Source organism: Schistocerca nitens, chromosome 2 (assembly GCF_023898315.1).
Source record: "Schistocerca nitens isolate TAMUIC-IGC-003100 chromosome 2, iqSchNite1.1, whole genome shotgun sequence".
NCBI lineage: Eukaryota > Metazoa > Arthropoda > Insecta > Orthoptera > Acrididae > Schistocerca > Schistocerca nitens.
Window position 1 is genome coordinate 196,899,184 of NC_064615.1, and position 14,593 is coordinate 196,913,776.

General features: G+C 46.4%; 1 protein-coding gene across 1 annotated transcript in view; it reads left to right on the forward strand.

The window, feature by feature from the left end:
- Positions 1–14,593, forward strand: part of LOC126234919 (glutamate receptor ionotropic, delta-1-like) — a 191,641-nt gene that overhangs the window by 46,646 nt on the left and 130,402 nt on the right. Inside the window, exon 4 of the mRNA XM_049943659.1 lies at positions 4,437–4,603. Within this exon, the coding sequence (XP_049799616.1) occupies positions 4,437–4,603 (167 nt within the window). The remainder of the gene's footprint in view (positions 1–4,436; positions 4,604–14,593) is intronic.

A 14,593-nucleotide genomic window follows, 5' to 3' on the forward strand; every position in this document is an offset into this window, starting at 1 on the left:
ACCCGCCTTACAGTCCCGACCTGGCTCAATGTGACTATCATCTCTTTGGGAAACTGAAAGACTCTCTTCGTGGAACAAGTTTTGAAGATGATGCCTCCCTTGTGCACGCTGCCAAACAGTGGCTCCAATAGGTTGGCCCAGAATTTTACAGTGCGGGTATACAGGCGCTGGTTCCAAGATGGCATAAGGCAGTTGAGAGGGATGGAAATTGTGTGGACAAATGAAAATATTGTTCCTAAAGGATGTATCTACACACTGTAAAACTTTCAAACATGTAGAATAAAAGGTGGATTTAAAAAAAAAATAGTGTGCATTTCTTTTGGAGTGACCCTCGTAGTTACGTGACCAGAAAGTTAAATGACACTTTCCGCCTGTTGTAAAACTTGTAACATTGGGAATTTTTTTCTTAGGGCTGACATTTTTCTCGAGTCCCAGTGTCCATTTTCTCTCTCTACTCCTGATATTCTTAAAGTTTTCTGGTGCGCATAGCATTGTGTAAATCATTCTTCAACTTTCTTTGAGTTAACACCGTTTTGCCAGAAACCAATTTCTGAAGCAAAAGTTTCCGTTCGACTCTTTTGTTCAGCTCGACGTTTCTGCTGCTTTAGTGGTATCATCGTTTGCTGTAGAACTTTATACAGTGCGATTTAGCTATGCTATACACCTCAGATATTCCCTCAACCGATTAAGATATCGTAATTCTGTTTCCACCCAGTTGAATTGTAGAAAAATCCCCAACAAATTAAGTACAATATCTTTTAATAGCTGTATTAGTTACAGGGATATCGGTATCAACTGCGCTATTTCAAATGGAAGTCTACTAATTCGTGCTGCTGGTATCTTATTTCTAAAAGAGACAGTTTCAACAGCGTTTTACCCTGTGATAACCGATTACTATTGTCGGAGCAATTATAATACTTAGAACTTAGAATTTATCTGTTTTGAAAACGAAACAGATTGCCGTCTTACGGGGAAGTTTGTGTTGTCACGTTAATTTGTTGGAGCGCTCTAGCTTGTGGAGTTAATAGAATTTAAATGCAAAATTAGTACAGTGGAGAAAATTCTTATAAGTGGTTGGACCAACACACCAACTGGAAGGTAAAGGAAGTGCCATCTAAGGATGAGTAACAACTGCTCTTGTTTCTGTCCGAACCTTGAAAGAAAAGTTCACGTGAAAAATTGAATGCATTTATAAATCAGGAGTTGAGGTTAAAGACTGTTGCAATAACTCCGCAATATGAGTTTAATGTCAAGCTACACAAATTGCGTAATTACATCAGCAAGAGCAGCAAAAAGAAAATTACAAAAGATAGTGGTGGTAAACACTTCCTTAAAATTCCATTTATCTCATCAAGTGTTTGAAATGTCCAGGATAAGCTGCAATACGCGTTTGCAGTCACTGGACTCAATGTAGACATTCCTTCGATATCATCGCTCGTGCTGCAACTATGCAAGGTTTTAAATTCTCTTGAGTTTCGGAAATTGTACCTAGACTTCAGCTTTGAGCTTACCGCAGACAAAAAATTTCAGTCGCGTCAAATCAGCCAAAGAGTAGGCCAAGTGACAAAGCCTTCACGGCGTATCTAACGACCAGGAAAGACCTGAGTGAGCGCTTTTCTAGCTACAAAAGAGTGAAAAATATGGCACGAACATTCAGTCATATAGGTTTCAAAATGGTGTAAGTACGGGCATCTTGCTTTAAATTTTCAGAAGGTTAAAACTGTGCACTTCGGAACAGCAAAAACACATAGTATCAATAAGTCACAAGTACACTCATGCTCATAAATTAAGGATAATTGCAGAATGTGATGCCACACAACGTGGCACTACACAAAACTGGCGCTAACAGCATAGACACATAGGGAACACTCACGACACAGATCTGTAAGTCCACGGTATCGGTGATAAGTTGAGAAAACCGTCCCGAAACACACGTGCTACAAAACGCCACTGTTTCCTGCGCTTGTACCCCGATATCAACATGAGATATGATCACCATGCACACGTACACAGGCCGCACAACGGGTTGACATACTCTGGATCAGGTGGTCGAACAGCTGCTGGGGTATAGCCTCCCATTCTTGCACCAGTGCCTGTCGGAGCTCATGAAGCGTCCTAGGGGTGTGAAGACATGCAGCGATACGTCGATCGAGAGCATCGCAGACGTGCTCGATGGGGTTTACGTCTGAAGAACATTCAGGTCACTCCGTTCGCCTGTATCTTCTGTTTCAAGGTACTCCTCCACGATACCAGCTCGGTGGGGCTGTGCATTGTCAACCATCAGGAAAACGGTGGGATCCTCAGCACCCCTGAAAAAGTGGACATACTGGTGCAAAATGACGTCCCGATACACCTGACCTGTTACAGTTCCTCTGTCAAAGACATGCAGGAGTGTACGTGCACCAATCATAATCCCACCCCACACCATCAAACCACGAGCTCCATACAGGACCCTTTCAAGGACATTAAGGGTTTGGTATCTGGTTCCTGGTTCACGTCAAACGAAAACCCGGCGAGTATCACAGTTCAGACTATACCTGGATTCGTCCGTGAACATAACCTGGTTCAAATGGCTCTGAGCACTATGGGACTTAACATCCATGGTCATCAGTCCCCTAGAACTTAGAGCTACTTAAACCTAACTAACCTAAGGACATCACACAACACCCAGTCATCACGAGGCAGAGAAAATCCCTGACCCCGCCGGGAATCGAACCCGGGAACTCGGGCGTGGGAAGCGAGAACGCTACCGCACGACCACGAGCTGCGGACGAACAAAACCTGGGACCACTGTTCCAATGACCATGTACTGTGTTCTTGCACATCAGACTTTACGGGCGCTCCTGTGAACAGGTGTCAGTTGAATGCACCTTGCAGGCCTCCGGGCGAATAAACCGTGTCTGTTCAGTCGTCTGTAGAGTGTGTGTCTGGAGACAACTGTCCCAGTGGCTGCGGTAAGGTCCCAAGCAAGGCTACCTGCAGTACTCCGTGGCCGATTGCGGACACTGATGGTGAGATATGGGTCTTCTTGTGGTGTTGTGCACTGTGGATATCCACCTGCTGGGGTGGCCAGGTGGTTCTAGGCGCTACAGTCTGGAACCGCACGACCACTACGGTCGCAGGTTCGAATCCTGCCTCGGGCATGGATGTGTGTGACGTCCTTAGGTTAGTTAGGTTTAAGTAGTTCTAAGTTCTAGGGGACTGATGACCTCAGAAGTTAAGTCCCATAGTGCTCAGAGCCATTTGAACCATTTGTACTGTGGACGTCCCGTACTGTAGCGCCTGGACACGTTTCTTGTCTGCTGGAATCGTTGCCATAATCTGAGATCACACTTTGTGGCACACGGAGAGCCCGTTCTATGACCTGCTGTGTTTGACCAGCGTCCAGTCGCCCTAGTGTTCTACCTCTCATAATGTCATCAATAAGTGATCTTTGAGCCATTTTCAACACACAATCACCATTAGCACGTCTGAAAACGTCTGCACACTTACTCGCTGCACCGTACTCTTACATGCACCAACACACCTCTGCGAATGTGGGCTGCTGGAAGTGCCACCGTGCGACGACCGCAGGTCAAATGCACCGCATGGTGATACCCCGAGGTGATTTAAACCCGCAAATCGCCCACCAGAGCGTTGTTTCACCGTGTATCAGCATTATCCTTAATTTATGAGAATGAGTGTAGAATCTGCCGACTCATACAAATACCTGGGTGTTAGGATATAAAATGAATGATCATATAAGCTCAGTCGTAGGAAAGCAGTTGCTGTACTTCGCTTCATTAGTAGGACACCGCAGAGTGTCAGCAAATGAGATTGCTTACAAATCATTTCTGCGACAGTCGTAGAATATTGCTCAGGTGTATTGGGCAAATATCACGCAGGTCTAGTGGAGGATATTGAATGTATACGAAGGAGGGCAGAACGAATGGTGGCAGATTTGTTTGACCCATCAGAGAGCATCAGGGAAGTGCAGAAAACCTACACTTCAGACACTGAACACAGACCAGACGCTCTCTTACGACATCCTATTTACAAAGTTTCAAGAACCAGTATCAAGGAAGAAATCCAGGTATGTGGAATGGGTTCCAAAATTTCTCTCCAGAAGGGATCGAGAAGATAAGATCAGACAAATCACAACGCCCACTTAGGTATTGAAGCTGTCTTTTTTTCCCACACTCCACGTGCAACAGGAGCAAAAAGAAAGTCTAATACTTGGCAGAATGTGAAGTACCTTCTGCCATGCACTTCACCTTGGATTGCAGTGTATAGCTGTAGTTCTAGATGTAGAATCGATGATAGACTCTAGGGAAAAATTAAATAAAGAGGGATAGATGAGGATAGAGAACATTCCTCCCAAAAGTTTATGGAATGTTTTAGTTCTTGGGCTTCATGGTACGGGAGAGTGTGACTGTATTTGTCTGTTGTGTCCACAGGCTTCCGATCAACTGCAGTTCAACAGCTATGTGTCGTGGTTGGTGCTGCGCCGAGCGCAGCCGAATGCTTCCCAGCCACTGGTAGAGCGCTTCAGGTACCTCAGCCTGGCGTTGGACAGCGACGTCGTGCTGGCTGAACTCCACACGCCAGAGACAGCAACACGCAGGTGAGCTGACACCACCAAGATGTATGTGGACAAGCTACTCACTGTAACCTCACTACGTATAGAGACTCAATCCTCTCAACCTGGACCTCTCAAACTTGTATTTTCCAGATGATGGCACTGTCTAACAGAAGGTCAGTTATACAGTCCAGTCATATGTGGGCAACGCTGTATTATCAATGACCGCACTGAGGCTCACAGCTTTTTTCGACCAGGAATCAGATGGCGTACAGCTCACAGCCGATATGTGGCAGCACCAGCGCCACTTAACAGCGCAGGCTCAACCACCCCTAAGCCAGTTTCGCAGAAACCCCAGCAATGCCCGATGGTCTACATATGGAACATAGCAACCTACCGACTGCGGGCCAATCACGCCATGCCACGCCACCCTGGGTTCATGGGCGGCCTGTGTACCCCTGAGCGCCCAAACTTGTTAAAAGCTCACGCGAAGTCAGGCTGCAGTCTCACGTAGTTTTGGGCTCATCACTTGTAACTACAGACAGACTTCAAGTGGCAGTGTTGTATGTTTGTGATAGGACTCAGTGCACAATTACGTCTGACAGTGTTTGTATTCAGATCTTGTGTGAACTTCAATCGAGAGATTAAACTTGTTTTTCAACTCATGCCTCCACTCTTTGCTGTTCTGCACCTCCCAGACACAAAAGACAAACTACAAGCTTGACTTGTGATTAATTTAGAAACTCTAGACTCTCACTCTCGACCTCTCCAACTTCTACCCGCGAAGGGATGCCACTGTCAAATGTAATATCAGTTCACACACCAAACATTTGTGGACAAACTGTGTGCCAGACCGTTGATTGGTTCAGAGACTCCATACTCTCACTCTGAATACAGCTTGTATCGTTGAGAGGACTCTATTGTCCAATGATAGGTCAGGTATATGCCTGACACATACATGGAAAAAGTAGACGATATTGTCTGGGTTGAGGTAAAGACTACATCCTATGACTTTGACCCTCTCCAGCTTGTTGTCACCAAGAGATGCCGCTGCTGGCAGGTCTGGTATGCATGGCTACTAATCTAAATCGACTACACTATCACCGTTCAGTTATCAGTGCGGTGGTCCAGATGTGTTATGCAAAGTCAATGCTGTCTGATTCGACGTTGATTCTAGGTAGTGAGAAGTAGGTGGTATGTAGTAATCAAGGCAGTGCAGATAGCAAAATTGCTCTATACGGTGTCTACAAAGTGGTCGAGGACGTACGAGAAGACAATATTTTTGTCTGTCTTTAAACGATTTCCTGTATGGTAAACAGAGCAGATCTACTTGCAGAGTACAGAATGTTCGACAGTGCCTATTAAATATTGCTAGAGGTTGAAATAAGGGATTAATAAATGAAGTAGTCACATCATCATTTGATTTTCTTCCCTTGATAAAGGTCTCATTCAGACTTCTTTATGAATTATGGTCTTGAACGATACACATACGTATTGCTCCTGCTAATTTTCTGATGTCATCTTCCATTAGGTCCTCACCTCTTTCTTTAGATCCTTGAACCCAACAGAAAACTTCCATCTACTATCTATTCACTTGCAAATAATGGAACAACGCTCTAATTGTTGCATTACTCAATAACGGAGCTAAATAAGACAAAAAAATGTACAACACACAGCTCCCTCTTTGTAATGCCTAAGATATTCACTAAAATTGCAAATAAAAATCGTCGGATTTCATTCGAGCAAAGGAACAAACTGGCTTACAATACTGAATTTATCTCAATGGACCACTTGCAAAGTGTGATCGAGAGTACACGACAGAGAAATCAATATCAATTACCGCTTTGCCTGTGATTGATAGATTATGAGATAACGATTGACATAAATCAGCAAAATGCGTAATTCCATTGATCAACCTATGTCACTGTACTGAAGAATATATACGTAAGAACTTCATCAGCCAGTGGAAAATAAGGTTTCATCAACACAATGAAAAGAAAGTAGGCAAATTAACGATGAAGTCATAGAGCCATATTATGAGGTATGGCATACACTGTAAGTCAGTGAAGACAGACCGTCCCCCAGAAGGGGATGAGGAAACGAAATCAGACTTCACAGGTTGTGAATATATGCGATGTCATTTCAGTGATTACGATGGTCGAGTTAAATTTGACAGGAACCTTGCAGTATGAGCCCATTTATCTGTATAACGTTGCATCCCTTCTGGTCGGGATGCATGCACTGATTAGACTGGGAAGGGTATCATAAATCCATTGTATCGTTTCCTGCGGCAAGCTGGCCCCCAACTGTTGGAACTGCTCCTTGATATTGTGCATACTGGCGGCGGGACGGCGATCTTATTGACCTTTGGAGTACCTCGCATCACGCAGACAGGTCACAGACACGTGCCGTGTGTGAAGGATCTGTGCTTCCCCAAAAAATTGGAGGAATGGGACTTCTCCTGAGGTCCCACCATATACGCCGACGATGGCTACCTGGGACAGTGCAGAACCCTGATTCATCGCTGAACACAATGCGATGCCATTCATCACCAGTCCGATATTGTGTCCTGACACAACACAGAGGGAAGATAGGGGGTCTAAGGTCAGTCTGCAATTTCCAAGTGGTGAGGAGCAAATGCAGAAAGACACATCTCCAGTGAAGGCAGGTTGATGATCAGCGCCAAACACTGCCACAGGGCATCTACGAGAGACGCGGATTTCGGGACTCGACATGATGTTTGCATCAGAAGACTCATGGAATTTCGGGGTCCGATTAACAATATTTATTTGCGGTCAGACTAATACAGCAACGGCCTTGGCGCAGTGGATACACTGGTTCCCGTGAGTTCACCGAAGTTAAGCACTGTTGGGCGTGGCCGGCACTTGGATGGGTGACCATCCATCCGCCATGCACTGTTGCCATTTTTCGGGGTGCACTCAGCCTCGTGATGCCAATTGAGGAGCTACTCGACCGAATAGTAGCGGCTTCGGTCAAGAATACCATCTTACGACCGGGAGAGCGGTGTGCTGACCCCACGCCCTCCTATCCGCATCCTTCTCTGAGGATGACACGGCGGTCCGATGGTCCCGGTAGGACACCCGTGGCCTGAAGACGGAGTGATCTGACTAATACACTGAAGGCTAATTCCAAACAGTAGAAAAAGCAAAGGTGGCAATCGGTTGTACAACAGAAGTTAGTGTCTGAAGCCACGAGTGCGGATGGTAGCAGAAGTAACGAACACTAGCAACACGTTAAGTACAAACTTGAGAGCAGCACTCCAAGCGAGAAAAACAGACGTGTCGGAGCTTACCGAGGCTGGCCACGAGCGACACGGAATCCGCATCCCAGCGTTCTGACTGAGAACCTCTGAATGCAAAAATAAGGGTTTTTAAAGAATCGTGGCGGCGCACAATTTCTCCCTTCCTATAGTCGCCCGCCTATACACCAGCAATTAATAAGCTTAGGCTAATCTGTCGAGTCACTCTCCAGCTCCAGGGCGCCGCTGGCCAGCCGCATTTATACGCTACTGGCTATTAAAATTGCTACACCACGAAGATGTGCTACAGACGTGAAATTTAACCGACAGAAAGAAGATGCTGTCATATGCAAATGATTAGTTTTTCAGAGCGTTGACACAAGGTTGGCGCCGGTTACGGTACCTACAACGTGCTGACATGAGGAAAGTTTCCAACCGATTTCTCATATACAAACAGAAGTTGACCGGCGTTGCCTGGTGAAACTTTGTTGTAATGCCTCGTGTAAGGAGGAAAATGCGTACCATCATGTTTCCGACTTTGATAAAGGTCGGATTGTAGCCTATCGCGATTGCGGTTTATCGTATCGCGACATTGCTGCTCGCGTTGGTCGAAATCCAATGACTGTTAGCAGAATATGGAATCGGTGGGTTCAGGAGGGTAATACGGATCGCCGTGCTGGATCCCAATGGCCTCGTATCGCTAGCAGTCGAGATGACAGGCGTCTTAACCGCATAGCTAAACGGATCGTGCAGCCACGTCTCGATCCTAGAGTCAATAGATGGGGACGTTTGCAAGACAACAACCATCTGCACGAACAGTTCGACGACGTTTGCAGCAGCATGGACTATCAGCTCGGGGACCGTGGCTGCGGTTACCCTTGACGCTGCATCCCAGACAGGAGCGCATGCGATGGTGTACTCAATGACGTACCTGGATGCACGAATGGCAAAACGTCCTTTTTTCGGATGAATCCGGGTTCTGTTTACAGCATCATGATGGTCGCATCTGTGTTTTTCTACATCATGGTGAACGCACATTGGAAACGTGTATTCGTCATCGCCATACTGGCGTATCACCCGGCGTGATGGTATGGAGTGCCATTGGTTACACGTCTCGGTCACCTTTTGTTCGCATTGACGGCACTTTGAACAATGGACGTTACATTTCAGATGTGTTACGACCCGTGGTTCTACCCTTCATTCGATCCCTGCGAAACCCTACATTTCAGCAGGATAATGCACGACCGCATGTTTCAGGTCCTGTACGGGCTTTTCTGGATACAGAAAATGTTCGACTGCTGCCCTGGCCAGCACGTTCTCCAGATCTCTCACCAACTGAAAACGTCTGGTCAATGGTGGCCGAGCAACTGGCTCGTCATGTTACGCCAGTCACTACTTTTGATGAACTGTGGTATCGTGTTGAAGCTGCATGGGCAGGTGTAGCTGTACACGCCATCCAAGCTCTATTTGACTCAATGCCCAGGCGTATGAAGGCCATTATTACGGCCAGAGTGGTTGTTCTGGGTACTGATTTCTCAGGATCTATGCACCCAAATTGCGTGAAAATGTAATCACATGTCAGTTCTAGTATAATATATTTGTCCATTGAATACCCGTTTATCATCTGCATTTCTTCTAGGTATAGCAATTTTAATGGCCATTAATGTATTTCCCCCCTACTCCTAATCTGTAGGTATGCATGCTTCTGGATTTTACGTTAACAAACTCCAAGTTTGGTATCAACAACGTTCAGCTGAAAGACAAACGTTATTGCCACTCCTATTATGGCTAGCAGCAGTGGTGTTTCACATCACTTGGCCCTGCCCTCCGTCCTTCTGTGGGTGGGAACTGCTGTAGCAGCATTCTAACCTGTGAAATCAATGCGGGCTTTCAAAAAACATAATGAAATGGTGTTGGCCCTCAACTACGTTTCCTCTGATGCAAAGTTGAAATATTAAAAGTTTTGGCTGGTTTCGCTGTCTAGGAGCTGGGATATGTAGTTGCCACATTACAAGCCAAATACTGCTGAGCCTACAGTATACAATATGAATATACATATGAACCGAATGGTCGAAGGTTCCTATCACTCGGCAATTGCGAATTTTGAATGATATATAGTAATTTATAAATGAAAGATTGCAATTAAGTAAATTCTGCAGGTACTACACTCCTGGAAATGGAAAAAAGAACACATTGACACCGGTGTGTCAGACCCACCATACTTGCTCCGGACACTGCGAGAGGCTGTACAAGCAATGATCACACGCACGGCACAGCGGACACACCAGGAACCGCGGTGTTGGCCGTCGAATGGCGCTAGCTGCGCAGCATTTGTGCACAGCCGCCGTCAGTGTCAGCCAGTTTGCCGTGGCATACGGAGCTCCATCGCAGTCTTTAACACTGGTAGCATGCCGCGACAGCGTGGACGTGAACCGTATGTGCAGTTGACGGACTTTGAGGGCGTATAGTGGGCATGCGGGAGGCCGGGTGGACGTACCGCCGAATTGCTCAACACGTGGGGCGTGAGGTCTCCACAGTACATCGATGTTGTCGCCAGTGGTCGGCGGAAGGTGCACGTGCCCGTCGACCTGGGACCGAACCGCAGCGACGCACGGATGCACGCCAAGACCGTAGGATCCTACGCAGTGCCGTAGGGGACCGCACCGCCACTTCCCAGCAAATTAGGGACACTGTTGCTCCTGGGGTATCGGCGAGGACCATTCGCAACCGTCTCCATGAAGCTGGGCTACGGTCCCGCACACCGTTAGGCCGTCTTCCGCTCACGCCCCAACATCGTGCAGCCCGCCTCCAGTGGTGTCGCGACAGGCGTGAATGGAGGGACGAATGGAGACGTGTCGTCTTCAGCGATGAGAGTCGCTTCTGCCTTGGTGCCAATGATGGTCGTATGCGTGTTTGGCGCCGTGCAGGTGAGCGCCACAATCAGGACTGCATACGACCGAGGCACACAGGGCCAACACCCGGCATCATGGTGTGGGGAGCGATCTCCTACACTGGCCGTACACCACTGGTGATCGTCGAGGGGACACTGAATAGTGCACGGTACATCCAAACCGTCATCGAACCCATCGTTCTACCATTCCTAGACCGACAAGGGAACTTGCTCTTCCAACAGGACAATGCACGTCCGCATGTATCCCGTGCCACCCAACGTGCTCTAGATGGTGTAAGTCAACTACCCTGGCCAGCAAGATCTCCGGATCTGTTCCCCATTGAGCATGTTTGGGACTGGATGAAGCGTCGTCTCACGCGGTCTGCAAGTCCAGCACGAACGCTGGTCCAACTGAGGCGCCAGGTGGAAATGGCATGGCAAGCCGTTCCACAGGACTACATCCAGCATCTCTACGATCGTCTCCATGGGAGAGTAGCAGCCTGCATTGCTGCGAAAGGTGGATATACACTGTACTAGTGCCGACATTGTGCATGCTCTGTTGCCTGTGTCTATGTGCCTGTGGTTCTGTCAGTGTGATCATGTGATGTATCTGACCCCAGGAATGTGTCAATAAAGTTTCCCCTTCCTGGGACAATGAATTCACGGTGTTCTTATTTCAATTTCCAGGAGTGTATTTTAACGACTTTAAATGATGGGTACGATAGCAGAAGTACCTTTAAGAATACCCTTTATTACCGTAAAACTCTTGTTGGTGCCGATGGTCCAGTAATTAAATAAAATATACGTTAAATATCAGGGAAACAATAGATTCCCACTTCACGTAATGCCGCGCGGGGTTAGCCGAGCGGTCTCGGGCGCTGCTGTCATGGACTGTGCGGTTGGTCCCGGCGGAGGTTCGAGTCCTCCCTTGGACATGGGTGTGTGTTTTTGTCCTTAGGTTAATTTAGGTGAAGTCGTGTGTAAGCTTAGGGACTGATGACCTTAGCAGTTTAGTCCCATAAGATTTCACACATTTGAACATTTTTTGAACTTCACGTAATTAGTTATCAACAACAACGTAGTTCGCGAGATATTCACTTCTAAATGTGTACTACGTCTTCACTGCAGAAGCCACGGAAATGTCACAAGTGCACAAGTCGGCACTACAAGTATTTCTATCTCCCGCAACCACGTGCTAACTGCTCCACTCTCCAAGTATTTTCTGCGACTGCACGTCGCGCTTTCGCGTCTCGCACTCCCCTGTCCTGTGTTGTACATTCCCGCTTCCATACAGTCTTCCCATTAACGAGCGCTGTGATTGGCTAGAGCGCTCCCGCCATGTCTACAAGCCAACGCACTCTCACAGACAAAGACCGCTACGGTCGCAGGTTCGAATCCTGCCTCGGGCATGGATGTTTGTGATGTCCTTAGGTTAGTTAGGTTCAAGTAGTTCTAAGTTCTAGGGGACTAATGACCTCAGCAGTTGAGTCCCATAGTGCTCAGAGCCATTTGAACCATTTCTCACAGACATATTGAAACACATACGAAATACTGGATTTACATTCAAATAAGTTGAAATTAAATAAATATTCCTACAGATCGATCATAAACACGCTCTAACACAAATTATTAAATACATAAACAAATTACATTAACATATGTCAAAGGAATAGAACGGAATTAAGCCAGTAGCCTAATATCCCTGTGCTTTCAAAAACACAGTAAACAACTGACCAATTTCTTCATGAATAGTATGTGTATCGGATATACACAAAGACATAGACGAATAAATATATTTATATGCATGCTGCTACCGTTTTTTCGTGTAACTGTGGAGTACTTATGGCCTGACGCGATCGATAGTAATCGGCCACTTTGACCTCCAATAACTCATGTACTATTCAGGTTAGATGCCTGTAATTTATACAAATTTATGTTTACAGTAATAGTTTTCTAAAGACATGTCCATCGTCAAAATCAGATGAACCGTTTAGATTTTGGAAATTCGTCGCTGGATGTTACTTGTATAATTTATCATCAGATACTAAGCTTTAAACTAATAAAGATACTGAAAATCTGATTACACCATCAGAATCGTCGTGCAAATAACGGTAATGTAAGCTGGCCGTTGTGGACGAGCGGTTATTGGCGCTTCAGTCCGGAACCGCGCGACCGCTACGGTCGCAGGTTCGAATACTGCCTCGGGCATGGATGTGTGTGATGTCCTTAGGTTAGTTAGGTTTAAGTAGTTCTAAGTTCTAGGGGACTGATGACCTCAGATGTTAAGTCCCATAATGCTCAGAGTCATTTGAGCCAGTGGTAATGTACATGTTTCTATTTGAGGTATCTTGATTCATCTGGCTACTATTAATTTCTATACGAACTGTGAAATGTTTGAAATTAAGGTTTCACAACATCTGCCATCTTTGTCACTCCCTGCATGTCTCCTTCATCAACACAGCATCACCATGGAAATCCCAGCCATGCGGCCGATGGACCACATGGTCCAGCCATTGTGCGGCATCATGTGGTTGCTAACGAGCCGCGGCTTGCCAAGCTGCCCAAGCGAAGGCCGCCAGCTCTGAATACTTTCAGGGCGCCACAACTCGCCCATTACGTCATACCAGTGACGTTGCAGTTATCAGGAACAAGTACCAAGATCGCTGCCTCTGCTAAGACGTGCCTTTTCTTGGCCGTCTTCTACTGAGACGCCCTACAACAGCGTCTAGGCGGTGCATTGAGTTACCAGTTAATTCTCTGAAGTGAAAATTTTCCCCTGGGACAGCTGCCCAGAGCGTCTGCAATTCGCAGAGCTCTAGTGTTATTATTTAGCTCCGATAACCTACCACTTTTGCCTGCTCTCTGCGTTGTGTCTCTGATTTCTCATCCTAGAGTGCCCTTGATGGCTCCCAAAAGCTTTAAGTGTAACAACGTACAAGTCATTATGTGGTCAGTATGAGACATCTGGAGATTGTGGCGATACAAGTGAGACTCTTTTGATACAAGCTATCTAAGGCTAATGGCGCCTTGCTAGGTCGTAGACATGAACTTAGCTGAAGGCTATTCTCTCTCTCGGCAAATGAGAGCAAAGGCTTCGTCCGTATAGTCGCTAGCAACGTCGTCGTACAACTGGGGCGAGACACTTAAAGTAGTAAAGGAGTTTTGCTATTTAGGGAGCAAAATAACTGATGATGGTCGAAGTAGAGAGGATATAAAATGTAGACTGGCAATGGCAAGGAAATCGTTTCTGAAGAAGAGAAATTTGTTAACATCGAGTATAGATTTAAGTGTCAGGAAGTCGTTTCTGAAAGTATTTGTATGGAGTGTAGCCATGTATGGAAGTGAAACATGGACGATCACCAATTTGGACAAGAAGAGAATAGAAGCTTTCGAAATGTGGTGCTACAGAACAATGCTGAAGATAAGGTGGGTAGATCACGTAACTAATGAGGAGGTATTGAATAGGATTGGGGAGAAGAGAAGTTTGTGGCACAACTTGACTAGAAGAAGGGACCGGTTGGTAGGACATGTTTTGAGGCATCAAGGGATCACAAATTTAACATTGGAGGGCAGCGTGGAGGGTAAAAATCGTAGAGGGAGACCAAGAGATCAATACACTAAGCAGATTCAGAAGGATGTAGGTTGCAGTAGGTACTGGGAGATGAAGAAGCTTGCACAGGATAGAGTAGCATGGAGAGCTGCATCAAACCAGTCTCAGGACTGAAGACCACAACAACAACAACATGTGGTGTCACTGCCAGACACCACACTTGCTAGGTGGTAGCTTAAATCGGCCGCGGTCCATTAGTACATGTCGGACCCGCGTGTCGCCACTGTGTGATCGCAGACCGAGCGCCACCACACGGCAGGTCTCGAGAGACGTACG